This window comes from Fulvia fulva, chromosome 5 (assembly GCF_020509005.1).
Source record: "Fulvia fulva chromosome 5, complete sequence".
NCBI classification, from domain to species: domain Eukaryota; kingdom Fungi; phylum Ascomycota; class Dothideomycetes; order Mycosphaerellales; family Mycosphaerellaceae; genus Fulvia; species Fulvia fulva.
This window is the reverse complement of record NC_063016.1, coordinates 4,509,512-4,527,390: the sequence shown is the minus strand read 5'-3', so window position 1 is coordinate 4,527,390 and position 17,879 is coordinate 4,509,512. Positions and strand designations below refer to the sequence as shown.

The 17,879-nt window shown below is 53.5% G+C and overlaps 7 protein-coding genes across 7 annotated transcripts; 4 read left to right on the top strand and 3 right to left on the bottom strand.

The window, feature by feature from the left end:
* Positions 1–1,345: 1,345 nt before the first annotated feature.
* CLAFUR5_06337 (uncharacterized protein) lies at positions 1,346–4,638 on the bottom strand (the record flags this gene model as incomplete). The annotated part of the gene is made up of 6 exons (XM_047905485.1): positions 1,346–1,642; positions 1,797–2,077; positions 2,220–2,513; positions 2,566–3,535; positions 3,692–4,519; positions 4,573–4,638. The coding sequence occupies 6 exons, from the start codon at positions 4,636–4,638 to the stop codon at positions 1,346–1,348; spliced, it is 2,736 nt and encodes a 911-aa protein (XP_047762132.1).
* Positions 4,639–6,771: 2,133 nt separating this feature from the next.
* On the top strand, positions 6,772–9,190 carry CLAFUR5_06336 (uncharacterized protein; the record flags this gene model as incomplete). Its single annotated transcript, XM_047905484.1, has 2 exons — positions 6,772–6,814; positions 6,975–9,190. The coding sequence occupies 2 exons, from the start codon at positions 6,772–6,774 to the stop codon at positions 9,188–9,190; spliced, it is 2,259 nt and encodes a 752-aa protein (XP_047762131.1).
* Positions 9,191–9,288: 98 nt separating this feature from the next.
* On the top strand, positions 9,289–10,630 carry CLAFUR5_06335 (uncharacterized protein; the record flags this gene model as incomplete). Its single annotated transcript, XM_047905483.1, has 2 exons — positions 9,289–9,312; positions 9,980–10,630. 2 exons carry the CDS (start codon positions 9,289–9,291, stop codon positions 10,628–10,630), a joined length of 675 nt encoding a protein of 224 aa, XP_047762134.1.
* A 449-nt stretch (positions 10,631–11,079) lies between these two features.
* On the top strand, positions 11,080–11,663 carry CLAFUR5_06334 (Eukaryotic translation initiation factor 5A-1; the record flags this gene model as incomplete). The annotated part of the gene is made up of 3 exons (XM_047905482.1): positions 11,080–11,343; positions 11,398–11,524; positions 11,575–11,663. The coding sequence occupies 3 exons, from the start codon at positions 11,080–11,082 to the stop codon at positions 11,661–11,663; spliced, it is 480 nt and encodes a 159-aa protein (XP_047762133.1).
* Positions 11,664–11,863: 200 nt separating this feature from the next.
* On the bottom strand, positions 11,864–13,075 carry CLAFUR5_06333 (uncharacterized protein; the record flags this gene model as incomplete). Its single annotated transcript, XM_047905481.1, has 1 exon — positions 11,864–13,075. The coding sequence occupies one exon, from the start codon at positions 13,073–13,075 to the stop codon at positions 11,864–11,866; it is 1,212 nt and encodes a 403-aa protein (XP_047762128.1).
* A 327-nt stretch (positions 13,076–13,402) lies between these two features.
* CLAFUR5_06332 (Vacuolar amino acid transporter 3) lies at positions 13,403–15,178 on the bottom strand (the record flags this gene model as incomplete). Its single annotated transcript, XM_047905480.1, has 1 exon — positions 13,403–15,178. The coding sequence occupies one exon, from the start codon at positions 15,176–15,178 to the stop codon at positions 13,403–13,405; it is 1,776 nt and encodes a 591-aa protein (XP_047762127.1).
* Positions 15,179–16,239: 1,061 nt separating this feature from the next.
* On the top strand, positions 16,240–17,871 carry CLAFUR5_06331 (uncharacterized protein; the record flags this gene model as incomplete). The annotated part of the gene is made up of 1 exon (XM_047905479.1): positions 16,240–17,871. The coding sequence occupies one exon, from the start codon at positions 16,240–16,242 to the stop codon at positions 17,869–17,871; it is 1,632 nt and encodes a 543-aa protein (XP_047762130.1).
* Positions 17,872–17,879: the final 8 nt, after the last annotated feature.

Here is a 17,879-nt window from a genome sequence, read left to right as displayed (position 1 = left end):
GGAGTAGTCTTCAAGCGCTGAATTGCCAACGTTAATGTGTGGGTGTCAGCGGACTCTGTTTAGTAGTGTACGACGGGACAGAGTTCAGCACGGCTTCGATGGCATGACCTCTGCGATTGACTTTCGAAAAGTCGTAGTTCTGGCCAGGATCCAGAAGGTATGATTGGCTTACTAACTTCGGCGAATTGTCTGCTGGCGAGCAAGGTGAAGAGTGACTGTCTTGATGCGTCGAAGCTCCGTAGCAGCGTCACAGTGCAGACTCTACAGCCGCTGGCACGTAGGCAGGAGGTGATAAGTCACTCTGGTGACCCTCAATCGACAATCCAGACCGTGCGCTCTCGCGAAATGCATCTTGTGTCTTGGCAGCCTTCCGCCGCATGCTGGCGAGGTGATTTCTCTCGACACTGTCTAGCAAGTGTTGAGTAACCACTGCGACGCGATCTACAAAGCGCACAAAGGTGCGTGGATCTTAAGCAGTATGGACCAGCAACATGCAGCTGGTGATCGGAATCTTGGCCTCATCGGGAAGTATCCAGAGTGGACCTTTCGGAGTGATGTGTATTTCAGTGCCCAGAGAAGTTGGTGGGCAACATACATGTAGGGAGGCCGAATAGATCGCGCGCGATATAGCACTGAGGTGCCTTCTTGGTAATCAGCCATTCGGGCAACGAGGCTCCGACGAAGTCATGGCGAAGATTACAAAACACCATAACAACGATTGATCGGCTGGACCGGCAGGTGGTCACCTTTGGATTTCGACGACTCCCCCGTAAGCATGAACGAGGCACATCAGCTGCATGCAGATCTCGTGCTAGGTAGCATAGGAATGAAGAGAATGTGCGAGACAGGTGGGAGGGTCGTGAAGGCTCTCGGAGTCTCAGGCATCTCCTGGTCGAAGACGTGTGGGCAATGCTCAGGTTGCCAACCATTCGAATTCGACGTGTCAGCTGACGAGCAGAAGTGATGTTGAGTAATGCATGTGGTCAGGCAGGAAAAGTTGTTGTGTTGCTGGCGTGGAAGGAAGCGACCATTGCAGAACCTCGGCAACCAAAGTTCGTGCGATTCTCGCGTTTAGCGCTCCACAACGAAACGCGAGGCAGTGCAGAGCATAACGGACCACTGACAATGTCATGCTAGTATCGAGCATCGACTATCAGCATCACAGCATGCCAGACTGCTCTTTCCCGTCATAACAAGAGCGCGGAACACTATCTGTTCTCGGCGCACAACGACTTGTCGTCCACATCACCGTCAAGCCAAAGAACGTGCCCTGGTGTGAATAACCTTCAAGCATGTCTCATACTTGCGTTACGCACATTACGTTTAGCACTAGCACTACACTGCTTTAATAAGCTGGTTCATCCTCCCGGATAGGCGCCTGCTTCAAGTCATCCTGCTTCCACTCAATCTTGCCCTTCTCGTTGAACTCAGCACCTTCATCAGTCATGATGTAGCCGTCTTCCTTAGAGGCAGCAATCTCCTGCCTCGAAATGCCATACTTGTCTCTCGCGATCCAGATGACGGGGCATTCAGAGATGATAGCTGGGTGGAGGTATGCCTCATCGTGCTCCTTTTGAGTGTAAGCTCGAACAGGAGTGCTGAGATGCGGCGACACAAATTGGATGGCGTTGGAAGCGCCGGCCTACAAGCAGAAGGGTGTTAGCCATGCTCGAGAAGCACGTGGTAGTGTCTCAGACTGTGGTGTGGGTAGTGGAGCATGCGTTTCGTGCAGCAGCGCATGTCTCGCACGCTCCACTGTGGTCTAAGCCACTGCCTGAGAACCTTCGATAACGTACCTCGTGGTTAAAGTAGCCCTTGATGCGAGCCATGAGTCCCACTTTGCCAGTTGGAGTCTGGCGCAGTTGCTCGTGGCCAGCATCTGCCGTTTCTGACTGTGCCTGGTCGTAGCCGTCTTTCGCAAGGTGATCTTGATTGTTACCAAGTCCAGCGGGACGAGTCTCATCAACAGATCCTGGAGCCTTCTCCGCATCGCTGCTATCGCGGATGTCGCCAGTGATCGCCGATGGCGCGATGTTGTCCTCCACCGACTCGTTCTCCATCTTCTTTAGGGAGCGACCTACAGACAGAAGGGTGTTAGCTATACTCGAGAAACACGTGGCAGTGTGTAAGACTGTGATGGACACGGAGCGCATCGTACGCGGCGCGGTCATCCATAGTCCAAGTCACTGCTCGATGTTTGGTATCCTTTAGAAACGTACCTAGCCAGATCTGCCATAAGATCGTAAGAACGAGGAAGATGATCATCATTATCATGGGTCCAATCGATACTCGGCTCTCAGCAATGCCAATGGCGAACAGGCCGATCAAGCAAATTTCCGACAGATAGATACCGACGGTAAGCTGCTTCATGGCACGAGCGTAGGATTGGCCCCTGGTCGATACAGTCGTGCCGAGAGTGAAGAGGGCGCTGTATCGGAAAGCAAGGTACAGCAGGAAGAAACCGACTGTAGCGAAGCCCAGAATCAATGGCGAGATGCAGGAGTACGAAAGTGCTAGCAGCAAACCTTAGCAGTGCTCAAGACAGTATCACAGAGCATGCCTTACCAATGACACCCAAGTTGGTGAACTTGGGATAAAGCGATCCCCATCCAAGTCCAGCAAGGTTGACATAGCGATTGTACATCTTCCTTGGTGTCGTGTCCAGAATCTTGCCCAGGACCAGGACGAACAGAAGGGGCACTACGTTGAGAAGCTGCAGCGCAGCCGATTGGAGTCCGAACAGTATGAAGTACGAGATGTAGAAGTTGGAGGCCTTGGGCAGGTTCTCAGCCAGCAGTGTCGGCGCGGTAGTGGGGTCATTGATGATCTGGGTCACGACTGCAGCAGCTCCAGAGGAGAACGTGGTGATGAGGAAGACTTGGATGACCTGGAATGGAAAGTACCATCCCTGGACCTTCATCTGAACAGCGCCCTGAGTCGGCTCGAAGAGCTTTGCGATAACGGTGAGAATTATCGGTACCAAGGCCATGAGGACTGCAAGCAGGATGACGGGAAGCAGTCCAGTAACCACACCGCGGACGACTGGTGGAATGTCGAGGATGAAGCTGAGGAATGGCACTTTGTTGGTGAGATAGGTGATATTGGAGATGGCACCGATAACTGCGACTGGGATGGTCCAGAAGATGCACAGGAACCAGACGAAAGCCGTGCCGAGGGTGCTGAACAGTTTGGTCTTCCACAATGGCTTGATAATGTTCTTCCAGATAACATCCTGGGGTTCTGGTCCGTTCTCCTTCGGAGTCATCTTGGCCATCGACTTTGCCTTCTCTTTGCGGCCCATGTTGGACGCCTGCATCCAAGCTGCATGAGCAGACTGAACAGTATCGAATTCGATGAAGCATGCAGCCTGGGCCTCGGATTTGTTATTGTTGACCAGTCCGCGCTGCTCTGTCGTGATCTCTGGTACCAGACGACGCAATTCTCCGCGACTCCAGTCGATGGTCTCAACCTTCTTGCCGATGGGCAGGAATTTGAGCTTTGGCAGGCGGTGTGTTGGGATATCCTTCTTGTGCACCTACAGACAGAAAGGTGTTAGCTATACTCAAGCCAAGTCGCAGTGTCTCAGACTGTGATGCACATGGTGGAGAAAGCGCGTCGTACAGCGCATATCTCGCACGCTCCACTATAGTCTGAGCGACTGCCTGATGTCTGGTGCCCCGCAGTAACGTACCTCAACGCGAGCACCAGCCTCTGGGTTCACTCGCTCGCTGGTCTTATTCTTCTTCTCCAGTTTCAGCTGTCTCTTGTAGTGGTTCTTGATCATTTTGATCTCGCCAGTCTCGAGCTTGTTGGCAGCCGTGTCACGATCGTCGACCTTCTCGGCAAGATCCAGTGGCACATTGACCAGCCAGACTGCCTTCACACCTGCATACTGGCTTCGCAAATGCTCTTCGTTGCGGGCAGCCTCTGGTACGTTGGTGAAGAGGAGAGTCCTGGTTGAAATGCGGCTTCGCTGGTAAGGCGAAAGATAGTATCGCTGGCTCAGGCGGACGAAGAACTTCGATTCGCGTGTGATCATGAACATGACCCATCCGAGGAAAAGCCATGCGACAATGGCCTGCGCAAAGTATCGTGGTCCTGGGTTGATGTGACTGAATGACAGGATATCAAGGCCTGTCGCATCGTTGTTGGAACCTGTTGCGTTGACGGGGAACAGAATTGGCCAGGTGATGAAGCATCCGACCAGGCACATCATGGTCAGCATCTTGAAGAATCTTAGCCAGAGGTAGTTATCGATTGTTGAATGCCCGAGGACGAATTCGTCCTTGAGCTCGCTGAACTCTTTCCGCCATCCCAAAGTGCCGGTTGTTTGTTTGGGAGAGCGCTGCCAGTTGCGCAGAGAGCCAAGATACGAGCGCGGTTGGTACACTCGGTCGAACTTCCTTCGAAAGATCAAGAAGACCAGGAAGATGACGATGGAGATAAGAAGCACCGGGATCAAGGTGGATACCATGCCCGATACTGATGAGCCCTGGGCATTTTGGTTGCTCCCTTGGTTCTGCGTACGCGTCAGAATGTCAATCCATTTACTGCGCACAGGTGCTTGCATACCGATTGGCGTGCGACCAGGTGCGCAGCCATGTTGCCCGCGTTATCCATGCTGTCGAATATGATCATGGATGCAGGTGGGAGAAGTGTGCAGCGCAGCAGAAGGAAAGCTACTGTACAGCGCGAGCTCCAGGAAATCAACAAAGGGAGAGGGCAAGAAGCAATACTTGGCCGTGGTCAACTGTTCGCACTAGCCCAGAGCAATGGGCCGCGGTATGGAAGTTACCACCGTCATCACGCGCCAGCGACAGCCAGATATACAAGCTTAATTTCCTGCGCCCACCGCTTCCAACGCTTCGTGGCGCTTCTCTTGTCGTCGAACTCAAATTCAACAAGTTGTGCCTCTGTTCCCTGTTTCACTGCAGCTGGGCCTGCGTCATTGTGGCTGTTGACCCGTCTTTCCCATCTTTCCCATCTCTTTTCGCGAAACAGCCACGTCCTCTTCTCTCGTGCGAGGGAGCTAGCGACCGTTGTACCACCACCCGGGACGTGTGTTGGCAGACCGATCGTGGCACTCGATCCTCTTGCCAGAAGACTTGTGGCGCAGGCGTCCTCTTCGTCGGTCCTTCCTGCAGCTCGTTCTGCTAGGCGATGCAATGCGCCAGGCCGAGGAGCTGCATTTGGATTTGCATTGGCATGTGCGTTGCAGGTCTGCTTCAGCTGAAGTGGGCAGTCGATCGAACATGTACTTCGCCTTGTGTAAATCTTCGTTTGCAGGGATCGCTAGCGTACCTCTGCACCTCACCTCTTCATGTTCCCTTTGGCACGCGAGATGACAGCGAGACACGAAACGCTCCATACGTGTGACCGAAAATGATCGTGGACAGTGTGATCCTGTGGACAGTATGAGGATGTGTAGATGTGCTGGCCTACAACGGCTCGGTCACGAAAGGAAACACCGCGATAGACCGCCATCGCGAGCTCTGCCTTGATCCAAATCCCGACGGCTGGCGGCAGCTGAAGACAGTTAGATGTATGTATCATCTTTGTGGTAAGTGGACAGCCGAGATGATGAGGATGCACGTCAGTCGTCACGTCCTCGAGGGCGGGACAGTAACGCGAGACCGAGACGAAGCATCGCCAGAGAGTGATGAAGTGTGAACTGAAGACAGGAGACTTTGAACAAGTATCGAGAGACGGCGAAGTGTGAACTGATGAGGAGATTTGAAGAAGGACCGGCACGAGGAAAGGCGACCTACTGTTCAGCAAGCATTGCTGATCTTCCCCAGCACCCGGCATTCTGCCAAAGACTGATGAAAAAATGTGTTTGCTGGTGTCGTGATTCCATCTCCAGAAGCACGGGCCTGGGTCGATGGACTGATCGACACAAAACCGAACATGCCTCTCTGAAAGAGCCGGACGGGAAATGCTCACAGCGGTTCTGAGCATTTCTTGGCGCACTCACAACTATTGCATGCCCATCTCCAGCGATTTGCATCACCGGGTGGATGGACCTGTCAACAGCTGCGACTTCAGCATTCGAGGCGCAGACAGCCCCCGCAGAGCCGCCCTGCCTCGAGTCAGCCTCGATGACTTTGAGCCGTCGGGGCCAAGTACTGATAGTCGCGTCTCTTCTACTCCTTCACGAGATCAGACATCCGGGACCGTTGCCCGCGCAGCCGGTGTTACTGATCTCAGAGCAACACTGATCTCAATCAGTGTCATCCCATTGCCCGTTCGGGGAAAAGCTTAAGAAGCCCATTGAACACCCTGCCTCACGCAGTCGCATCGAAGGAAAAAGACCCCGAGCGGCTGCTTGTGTGAGCAGGTAGGCTGTGAAGAAAGCAGAAGAGCGTGAGATGGACTTGACTTGATGTTGGGTATGAGCGGTTTCGCTAAGACGCTACTGACACGCTGCACACTTGCCATCAAGCAGTCGATGTGTGAAAAGAGGAAGAGGAAAGTTTGCAAGCAGACCGAGAGTTTTATAACTTCGCGCCGTGCGGGCAGGAACCGTACGTCACCGTCCCACTTTGCGGTGAATGAACTGTCTGTCATGTGCGACTTTCGACTCACGCGACGGAAAGAGGGTCTGCCTTTTCCCATCCGAAATTAGGTCAACTGTACGAATTCTCACAACAACATCATTTCTTCCCTTGTCGCATGTCTTCTGCTTGCCGCATCAGCAATTGCGTCAACATCCGGTCGCATGTCTTCTGCTTGCCGCATCAGCAATTGCGTCAACATCCGGTCGCATTCGGCATGAGCGCCCACACGATGGATTCAAGCAAAGCTTCGTTTGGCGGTATGTATCATGGATCGCTACCCGAGCACACGACTCGAAATCACATGGCTGTCTCCGACCGAGGTCGAGACTACCTCATGCGCTCGGTCATACCTGACAGCATCGAGAAACTCCGCTCATCGATGTCCATCCGATGAAGTATGACTGACAGAATGCACAGGAGACGCACTACAGTTGACCACCATGCCAGAAGTTATTGCAGCACTCGAACAAGAATATGACTGCAAGGCGGAAGAGATTATTCCCCCGGCTCAACGCCCCTACGAGCGACAGCCCGGCAAGAAGCGCAAGCGCTTGACCTTGAGCAACTTCGAGCGCAATCCATCAAACCGACAATGGGCTCAGCTCAAGCCTACTGACTGGGAGCTTGAGCTAGGTCTAGCTATCTTGACCTTCTTACGAGATACCAAGCACCTCAGCCTCAAGCACATTCATCGCAGCCAAGCGGTTGCAACAGCAATCTTTCTGCGCCACAAGACTCAGAACACCACCAATCGCGACGTCAACGGGGCATTGCCGAGCGATATCAGACGTGCCAGGAAGAATGTGGAGGCGGAGCGTGGTGGTCTGGATGTCGCCATCTCAATCTACTGCGGAGATGCTGAGGCTGTGATCTATGACTACAACGAAGTGCGAGTTGGCCAGAAGTGGAGAGAGGTAACACCGATCTCTCCTGTCAACGAGCAGACTGTGTCCGACAACTCGACATCTGACTCCGAAGCAGATACTGGCACTGCAGGGGTCGAAGCAGTTAGTGGCGGGGAGTTGGGCAGTGCGACTTCACTGAACACCCCAGGCACCTCCAACTATACTGACGAGTCGCCACAAGAGCAGAGTGTGAAGGTCGACTCGCCAGCTGGTGATGAAGCGACAACCGAAGATGCACGCTCACAGGACAAAGGCGATGACAAGGTTGCCGCCAACCAGGAAGCAGTGGATGGAGCAGGGGGCGAGGAAGAGGACGATGACGACGACGACGACTTCATTATCATTACTGAGCGGCCTGAGCCAAAACTTACCCCGTTGGAAGCTGAAATGGAGCGTCTCGGTCAGAAGTTCGGAGCTTTGAACATGGCTGAGCCTAGTTTCGCCGATTCTTATGCCGATTTGGATGCAATCAAGAACGGTCCTACCAGAAAGGCACATGGCTCCGACATCACTATCCCGCCAGAATTGTCGTTGGTCCCGACGAGTGCAGAAGGCCCCTCGCTGCCTGAAGCGGACGTGAATACCTCGACTGCAAATCAGCCAGGCGAAGCCGAGACCCTCCAACCTGAAGATCGGGCGCCCAGCTTTGTCGGCAGTCCAGAGATACAAGTAGACCAGGAGATCGTCCAGGATGGCGAGTCTGCATCCCCATTCTTGCGAGCCCCCAGCAGCAGCGGCAACGTTGACAGCGGCAACAAGTCTGAGCAGCATCTGGAGCAGCCGATCACCACGGACGGCCCACCGGATGATCCCAGCAGTGCTACTTATCCGCCAATGCCAAACAACAGTAGCACAACTCACGCGGCCCAGAGCACCTTCCGGGCACAAAACAGCCCTTCGACTCGCCCTAACATCCCGATTTCAACTGTCAACGCAGCACCGCATCTTCCAGAGGTTGTCGCGAAGGACCCGGCTTCAAAAGGCGCCAACTCCGCTTCAGACCCTGTCAATGTAGGCAGTGGTCATGCATTGCCTACACCAGTGGCCGTAGAGCAGCCGAAGGAAGTCGAGATGGTCCAAACTGAACCAGCGTCACCATCGCCACACACTACCGGCAAGCATGACTTCAGTCCGTCAGTCAAGATCTATGTTCAGCACGGCCGTATCTCGAAAGCAGATCAGCGTCCGATCGTGGGGACGCTATCATCAGCAGCTGTCGAGCCACGCTCTTCATCGTTCGCCGAGGTCAGTACGGACATGGAAGTGGATGAGGAGGCGGTAAACGCGACACAGCAGCTACCTGACGACATGGAGACGGATGACGACACGTTCGGCGCCTCCGTGCTAGTCACCGCTCACAGTATGGCGCCGCTGCCCGCTACTGTTGATGTCGACACCGACATGGATGACGTTCAAGCGTCGCAACCTGCCCATGGACCAGAAAAGATGATCAGCCCAGGTCATCGATCAACAGGCAAGCATCCTACTCCACAGAGCACTGGCGCTGCACCAACAGCTCAAACTCCCAACGTCAGCTCCGCTTCTCAGGTGGACGTCTCTATGGCAGATACCTCTGATCTTGGTCAGGAGGGTGACGGAGCCAACATTCGCCGCGGCTCCGCGATCTTACTCAAGTTCACCGACTTCCTGACGCGTTGGGAGTTGCAGCATGATCCACGTCACAAGGAAACACAGAGTCGCAGCAAGCAAGACCACATCGATTTCTGACAAGTCGGTGCAAGACCAGGTCGCCAGGTGTTTGCACTGGAAGAGAACCCGAAGCGATCGCTGCTGCGTTGAGGGGAATAAGGGACGCGAGTACCGTTATGTCGTCGACCAGCCACGCAAGCGTAGTATGATCGAGTAGCTGTCGGTTTACGCATCCCACTTCACGATGTCGACGTTATGCCGCCTGATCAGACCGAGGATGGCGGTGAGACGATGCAAATGGAGTAGACCTGTCCGAAACTCGATTAAGCCAACCGGTACCACAGATTACTGCGACAGGGTTGTACGATATGAAGCTCGATGGCAAGGACAAAGCGAGCTTGGCTTGTTGACCGCGTTCAGCGTGTAAAGGAAGCACATGGATTGAACAAAGCTGGCCCCGCATGCCGTAAAGCTTTCCCGGTGAATTGACGTGAATAGCTTTTAATACTTGAGCGGTCTGTAACTGTACGACTGTAGTTAGTCTCCTCATGTTGGCGAACTTCTTGTCGCAGCCAAGGTGGTCCGTGCGGCCTCACATGTGTGTCTCGGACTTTACACTTTCCACCTCATAGAACGTCTCACACCTTTCGTGCATGCTGCAACGTATGAACAAACAACACTTTGAAGATGCATAGCCGCCTTATGTCTTACCATCGGTAGTCGCGAGTAACTACCCTTTTGCACACTCCACGATTCTTCAACAACAGGTCGCACCACAGACACCCTCACGACACCACCATGGTGTCCACCAGAAACCGCGCTTACACCTCCGCGTCGTTCTCCTCCACCAACATACCCCTGCCTCAGAGAACCAAACCCAAAACCAAACTCTGCATAACCTGCCTCGAAGACCTACCAACAACCTCCTTCCCTCGAACCTCACCAACCAAACTCTGCCAACACAACCCGCAAATCTGCCGCCCCTGCCTCAACACTTGGATCACCACCTCCATCACCACCCAATACCGCACCCTCCTCCGCTGTCCCCACCCAGACTGCCTCGAAGAGATCTGTCCCCGCGCAGACATCAAAAAAGGCTCCTCACACCAGGTCCGGATCTGGGAGATTTCAGACCGGATTTTCAAGGATAAGAATCCAGATTGGCGGTGGTGTCTTAATCCACTTTGCGACTCGGGGCAGAAGCATGTGGCGCCGCAAACTGTTGGGGAGGGGTGGCCGGTGCCGTTGAATTTGTTCACCTGCAAGGAATGCAAGGCCTTGAGCTGTGCGACGTGTGATGTGCCCTGGCATGCTGGGAAGACGTGTGAGGAGTATGCGAAGGGGACTATGAGGAGGTTGGTGGAGGTGAGGTTTGACGAGAAGGTTATTGAGGAGTTGAAGCGGGCTGGGAAGGTGAGAGAGTGTCCGGACTGTGGGTGTGTGATCGAGATGGAGGGCGCTGCTGGGGTGGTGAGGTGTGGGAGATGTATTTACAGCTTTGACTCGAGGATTATATGACGACTGGGTATGGGGGAGGGCTGGTGACAAAGTATGTTGCCGGATTGGTGTCGACTTGACATCCCAGAACGCTGTCTAAAGGGCGTATAGCCGCAGGACAAGCATATAGCTCGACTGCATTGGTACAGCGTCGCTACTTAGCTCCCCGCTAGCGTGCCCAAGCATCGGCATTTGCTTCAATGATGAGTCGAAGTGCCCGGCGGCATTCAAACTTTGTCGCAAGCCCTTGAGGGGTTTGGTGTACAGGATGGTGTGGCGTAGCTACGCACAAGATCAGTTTGAGGAAGCTACTGGCAGCTTGAAGGTAGAACGAGAGGTTTGTTTCAGGAGACTCTCAAAGAAGGCAGCAAACAAACATGGTGCCAACGTAGGCTTATAACTGCTCCGCTTCCTACCAGCGCAGATCAGCATCCAAAGCATCCTCCTCATTGCCACAGGATTCACTTACAATGTCCGAACGAAACGATAACACCGGTGCCTCTGGAGCCGACAACAGCACCACAACCAAAACAGCAGACGAACTCCGTAAGGGCGATTATGTGATATTCGAAGGTCGTCCGTACCAGATTGTGAGGCATTTATTTACTAATTGCACACGTCCCAAAGTGGAAATCGTTATGATCGACATCTTCACCAGAGAGCAGTGCAAAAGGGAACTAGAGACATTGGCGCTGGTGCAGATCCTGGCAGTACGCCAGGACGATTATCAAGTGGTACGTCCATGTTCAACCCTTGCACGAGATATTGACGGCGCTGACAAGCAGTAGATCAATCTCGACGACGGACTTCTTACACTCCCGGCGCGCGAGGGAGACGGGAAGAACGATGTGAAGTTGCCAGAAGGAGACTTGGGTACTGAAATCCAGGAGGCCTTTGAGAAGGGCAAGAACGTTGGTAAGTGCTTGGTGGAGAGTTGGTCCTTTGCATCGCTGACTGGATAGTAGTTGTCACAATCATCTCTGCGATGGGCGAGGAGGGAGTGGCGAAGTACAAGACAGTCGCCAAGAAGTACAAGACAGTTGCCAAAACTTAGGCGGATGTAGCAAGTATGGAATCTGCGTTTCGAACCTGTTCCCGCAGAGCTGCTTTGACACTGTGCCGTGGCCGCTTGAAGGTGGCTCAGGGTATTGGTGCTGGTGCTGGTTTCCATCTGTTGCTTTATGTTGCTTGACTGTATGCATAGTGCTGTGATCCCGGAGCATCAAAGTGCTGACTTCCTGATCCTCATCCAAGTCACAACGCAACAGCGGCAATCTCCCGATCCACAGACTTATCATTCGGCAAATAGATCTTCGCAACCCTCAGCAGCCTCCTCGCCTCACTCTTCTCATCCAGCATCTTCCATGCCACAGCAGTCCGGTAGTAAATTTTGCCCATCTCCGCCGCAGCTGGGAACGAAGTCACAGCCTCAGCCTCCGGCGATAATGTCATTGTCTCATCCACACCCATCGCTTCCCTCAACATGCTAATACTCCGCATACCCCAATGCCGACACAGCTCCCATTCCTCTTGCTTCAGGTAGACCTGACACGTATTCGCAACAAGCTGCACGCGCAGCAGGAGCCGTTCTGACTGCCCATTCTTCCCACAATATGGTTCCTCCCGCATTTCACGGCCGAAGAAGTGATCAGCATGTATAAAGCGCTGCCGGCCTTTGACCACTACATGCATAGCGGTCCACGACTGCTTATACTTCTCTAACGCCGCCTCATACCGTCCCTCCTTCAACTCCGTGTTCCCCTCAAACTTGAACCTCGTCGCCTCCCTCAGACAATGCTCTGGACTCTCATGCGGCCTCGCTTGTACCTCCCTCATCTCCTTCTCGATCTTTGTGAACGGCTTAACCCCCTTATCAACATCCGCAAACACCGTCCCATACAACCCCTTCACCTTCCCAAACGGCAACAACAACCTCTGCTGCAGCGCCCTCGGCATCCTCTTCTCCTCCCACTCCACCGCATACGGATCCCTCAACTGCAACTTCAACCTTAAATGCTCATTCAGCCCGGGATGCGTCAGATCCGCATAATACCACATCTGCGTAAACTTGTCCAAATCCTCCAGCAATATAATAAAACACTGCGTCTCCCAATCCACACTCCCATGCCCTGGCGCATCGATCCCAACATTCAAGCTATGGTCCTTGAACCCGACGGCTCCCTCACCTGAAACGATAATAGGCACGTGGCCCTCGATTGCGACATGATTCTGCGCTTCTGGCCAGGGGGTGTCGATGCGGACGAAGGTGTTGAGTTCGCGGAAGATTTTGCGGGATTCGTGGTAGATTTGCTTGTTGATGTGGAAGAGGACGAAGGAGGGGGTGTAGCGGTAGGAGGTGTATTCGTCTTCGTGGTGGAGGCGGTTGACGTCGGGGTTGAGGATGAGGCGGTAGATCTCTTCGCGAATTTCGGGTGGGAGGGTGAGGAGGTGGGGTGATGTGGCCATGATCGTGATTGCGGTGGCGGAAGCGTTGTGTCAGGTTGAATGGGATTGTTGTTTTGTGTGCAACCAGTACCCAGCGCCTCGGTACTTATCATAGGGCAGTGGAAGATCCGTTCTGCCGGGTGTCCTTCCTTTCACAACTTCTTGGGTGATTACTAAGTCGACAAGTGAAGAGGTTCTAGAACGACGTGTAGAGAGAACTCGGCAAGATCAAAGCGTTTGGGGGTCTGTCCAATGCCATACAATGCTTCCGTCTACCGCTAGTATGCTGCGCTTCTTTTAAAATACAGTCCAAACCACTAATGGTGAAGTGAGGTTGAATCACTCTCATTACAATTCTCCTCCAATCCATTGCTTGAGGGTCATCACAGTCGTGTATGCCATAGCGACTACTCCGATAGTGATCAACATGATGTCGTAAGCCTTCTCCCACCTCGTCTCAGCGATGCCTCGTAGATGCAATGTGGGTGGGTAGATGTAGACCAAGGGCACGCAAGCAAAGGCGCCAATGAGTGAAACGAACTTGTCCAGATCTGAAGCTCCAAGGATAGCAATGACAGTACACAGGACCATCGCGCCTGTGCGCAGACCGTTCTTCTTCCACTTGACGGAGCTGCTCTTCTTCCCGGATGCTCGGTCGCCGAATAGGAATTGTTCAATGATTCTTACTGCTGGGAACAGCTGCACGGGCTCTCCGACGAGCACGGCCATGGAGTAGAGGAACTGCACAGCGTTGACGAACTTGCTGTCTTGTGGAAAGTTGGAGATGACCTGAATCTTGGTCTCCTCGCCAAAGGTCGCGTAGCACAGAGCTCCCACGGAAGTGAAGATCACAGTAATAATGAGCATGACTGCGTAGAGTAGGTAGGGGAACTTCTCCGGCTGCTTCATCGATGACTGGATTGGCAAGATGAGTCCTATTCCTTCGAATGTGAAGATTGCCGATCCAATAGTCAGAGTGAATGCATTCGGGTTGAAGAGTTTCATCGTTGGTGCAGCTCCGACCGAAGCCAAGCTCGAGATGTCGTAAGACCAGATGTAGACCAGACCGATGAGGATGAAAACGTCTGCCAGTAGGGCCGCTGGGCCAAGCTTGCCAATGTTCCGGATCAATGCCAGTGGCACCAGAAGCACGAGCTGAACGGCAATGAGTGACGACGTCTTGAATGGCTGGGTCTGGCCGACTGGTACCACAGCGTTCAGGAACGATAGCAGATTCTCTGCAGTGAAGATCAATCCGGCGCAGACAAAGCCCAATTGAGACAGTGTAATGGAAGCCAGAATGAGGGCTCGCACTTTCTTGCCAAAGATCTCTCCACCGAGTTCACCGTAACCACCACCTCCATATCTCTGCCGACACTGCAACAGGAGCCTGAAGCAGAGAGTCGTGATAATCGAAACCATGATCAGTACCACTGATGAAAACAGTACTCCTCCATTGCGGAAAGCCTTGGGCAGAAACATAATACCGGTTCCGACAAATGCCTTGAGCAGCGTGAAGAAGGTCTTGGTGGTTCCAGCATTTCCTTCTCTCTTCATCCGTCTCGAGCTCTTCTTGCGGCCAAGCAAAGGCCGCCGTTCATTTGGCTCGGCGTCACCTTCCTCAATGGCAGATTCATCGTCCGAATTCGAGTCGGTGTCTTCCAGATCCTCACCAGCAAAGCTGCCATATAGTTCCAAGAAAGAGATGAAGTTCTTCGTCACAGGAGTAGCGGCAGTACTGAGGCGTCTTTGGACACTATGACGCTGCACATACTGTCTTCTCATACCACCTGGCTGGAGTTGTTCCTCGACAGGCGGGTCAGGTAGTTTGACCAGAGGCCGGCTGTGCTTAGCAGAGAAGGTATTCGCTCGTCGAGGAAGACTTGCACGTGCTTTGATCTTGAAAATGTCACGATGCATATCGCCGCCTTGAAGCCTCAACGAGGACTCGGCCTCGGTGGGTGGCGACCCTGGAAAATTCCTCCCGGAAGCAGCATCGCTGTCGTTGCCATCATCGGTGCCATACGTGACAGCTTCGGGTTCGGCAGAGTATCCCTCAGGTAAATGTCTGTCAATGATTTGTGCCTCTCGCTTGGACTGTTCTGATCCTGGGGTGTCGGCCATGGCTTCTCGAGTGACCAGGTTGGAGGTGTCAGAAACTTTTCCCGACGTCGACGTAGGGTTCCCTTTCCTTCACGAGGTCATATAGATCTGCAACGAGCAGACACGGGGAACCAGAAGAGTTGCATTCCCTGTGTAGGAGGTAGAGTATCGATGCTGGTGTAGATGAGATCGATGAAGATTGCAGCAAATTGGAGGTGAACACTTGACGGACCCACTTCCAGGGCACGTGGTCTGGTGCTTGTGGTCGAAAGTGGGAGAAACACAGAAGAAGAACTTAGCTTGTCGTAACAGTTGACACCGCTTCTCGTCACCGACTGAACATCATACTGTTCATACATACATGTACTGCAAGCTCAGCAGCAAGGCATCACAGGTACCTGGGCATGCTCGAGCACGCACCGATTTACGCGACAATCTCGCGAGGTACGGCCAGGCACAACATCAGCCGGACAAGGCTGCGTGTCTGAGACACATCGATCATGTGCAATTGCTATACCTTAGCCGGGATTGACTAAGCAGTCACTCGTACTTTCCAGATGCTCACCAGCTCGTGCGTAGAATCTGGAAGCAGGTCCGGTGGTGTTTTTATCGTCAACTGCGATTGCACATTTATTACCTCTCTCGACAGCCAGGTGCTCCATGGACACGCATATATGGAAGCTGTGCTCCAAGCCACAGCACAGCGCTTCGAGGCCCAGAACGAGCCTTCACAGTGACAGTGATGTCGCGAATGGTGTTGATGTATGAAAGAGCTCGCCTTAGCGCCCTCGACCTCGTCTCACCTTGCCCTGCATGAACGTCCTGGTCCGCAATGCCAAGGGCGCTTCGCTGAAGTCCGTCCTCTCCAATCACCTCGCTGGAGTGCATCCCGACAGTGCAACTCGTCTGCCCGACATGCAGTCGGTCTGTGATGGGCGCCAGTGATGAGTATGGATCGCTGGGCTCCCACGTGTGCCTCAGAGGTACTACTACAGTAAGTTGCCGGTCACCATTTCGTTGTCAGTACTGTACTTCATCACGCAAGAGTCAAAAGGACGCTTTCGTCCTTCGTTTCGTTCAAGATGGGCAGAGGTGGTGCGAAATACGTCAGCTACACAGCTCTAGTTCTCCTGTCGGCGGTATCGAGAGCCAGTGCGGGTCTTTGGGATGTCGATATCGATCTAGATCCCGCCCCGTCACCAGAAGACGGACCGCCTTTCTCCTTCTATGCGACACGCGATCGATCACTGCTGCCGTTTCAGATTATTGGGGTGGTGGGAGCATATATCGCCTGCGTGGTCATATTGGGGTCGCTACTTCTTACCGTTGGACGACGAGCGAGGAAAAGAGCGCAGGACATGACCCAGAGGCCGATCGAAATGGTCAAACCGATGCGCAATCTACTAGAAGGCACTCCGACAATTCAGAATGAGGAGACGAAAAGATGGTATCAAAGGGCGAAGGGCAGGACTGGGAGCATGAAAAGTGGAAGGAGCACTGTCAATATCACATCGCCTGGAGGATACAGTGTTACGAGCCTTGACCGCGATTTGGTGCATGAGCAGCATATTCAGCAACGAAAGGACGATCTGGCCGATCTTTACAGCGTGGTATACGGCGATGAAGACCGCAAGAATGCTTCCGCAACGGATGTGCACGCGCCTGAACCACCACGATACGATCGTGGCCAGCCTCTACCACGCTTGGCTATTGAAAGACCGGAATTGAGACGTGTGCAGACAGGCGAAACGTACCCGCAGAGTCCTATGAGTCCTGTCACGCCGAGATCGCCTTCTGTTAGAGCCATTCACCCACCGAATATGACCAGTCCAGTGCGAGATGAGTTCCCACCAGTGTCAAGATCGCCGGTACCTGGCCTTCCAAAATCACCACGAGATGGAAGGACAGCGTCTTTCAGCAGCAACAAGAGCGCAAGTTCGCCGCAGAAGGCTAGGAAGGCGCTGCGTGATATCAAAATCAGCAATCCAATACAACGATTCCGAGCTGACGACAACGACGACGGTGCCATGACACCACTGTCACCCCGAGCTTTTGAAGAGCCAGGCGAGGTCCCGCCGTTTACTGGTCGCACGAACGACAGCCAATATCCTCCCACTACTCCGGGCACTGGCAGGAGCTTTCCATATCCGGAAGAGGCCCGTGACGATATTGCGGACCTACCACAACCATATCCACAAAGGATAGGCAGCTACCAATACGATAACCCTGCTCAAGCAGTGACAGATGCGGCCTCCATTCGACCAGACCCCACAGGTACTACACAACAGAACAAACGTGGTCATGGTCGCAAGGCAGACGATCTACCTTTCAGGAAGTTCGCTCATCAACGGCAGCCTCCCGTGGCCCAAGAACCGTTTCCTTTATCGCCTTCGGCCAGCTGGAATGCTGGTTTGCGATCGCCAGGCCAGATGTCCGCAGGCCTCAGGTCACCTGCTATCAGAGAGAATGTGCTGGAGTATCACAAGCAGAACTTGAAGGTGCCGACGGCTGGTCAACTTACCGGTCAACTTACGGGAGTCAAATCGCCTTACAGTCCCTATATGCCAGATGAACTCATCACGCCAGTATTCCAAACACTTCCGACACCGGCCCGACTCAAGCAGAAAGAACGGGAACAGAAAGCCGCGAGAGGTGCAGCTACTGAGAAAGACCAGGTCGCTGACGAAGCGGATCTTTGGTCGAGTGGTTACTAGTGACTCCG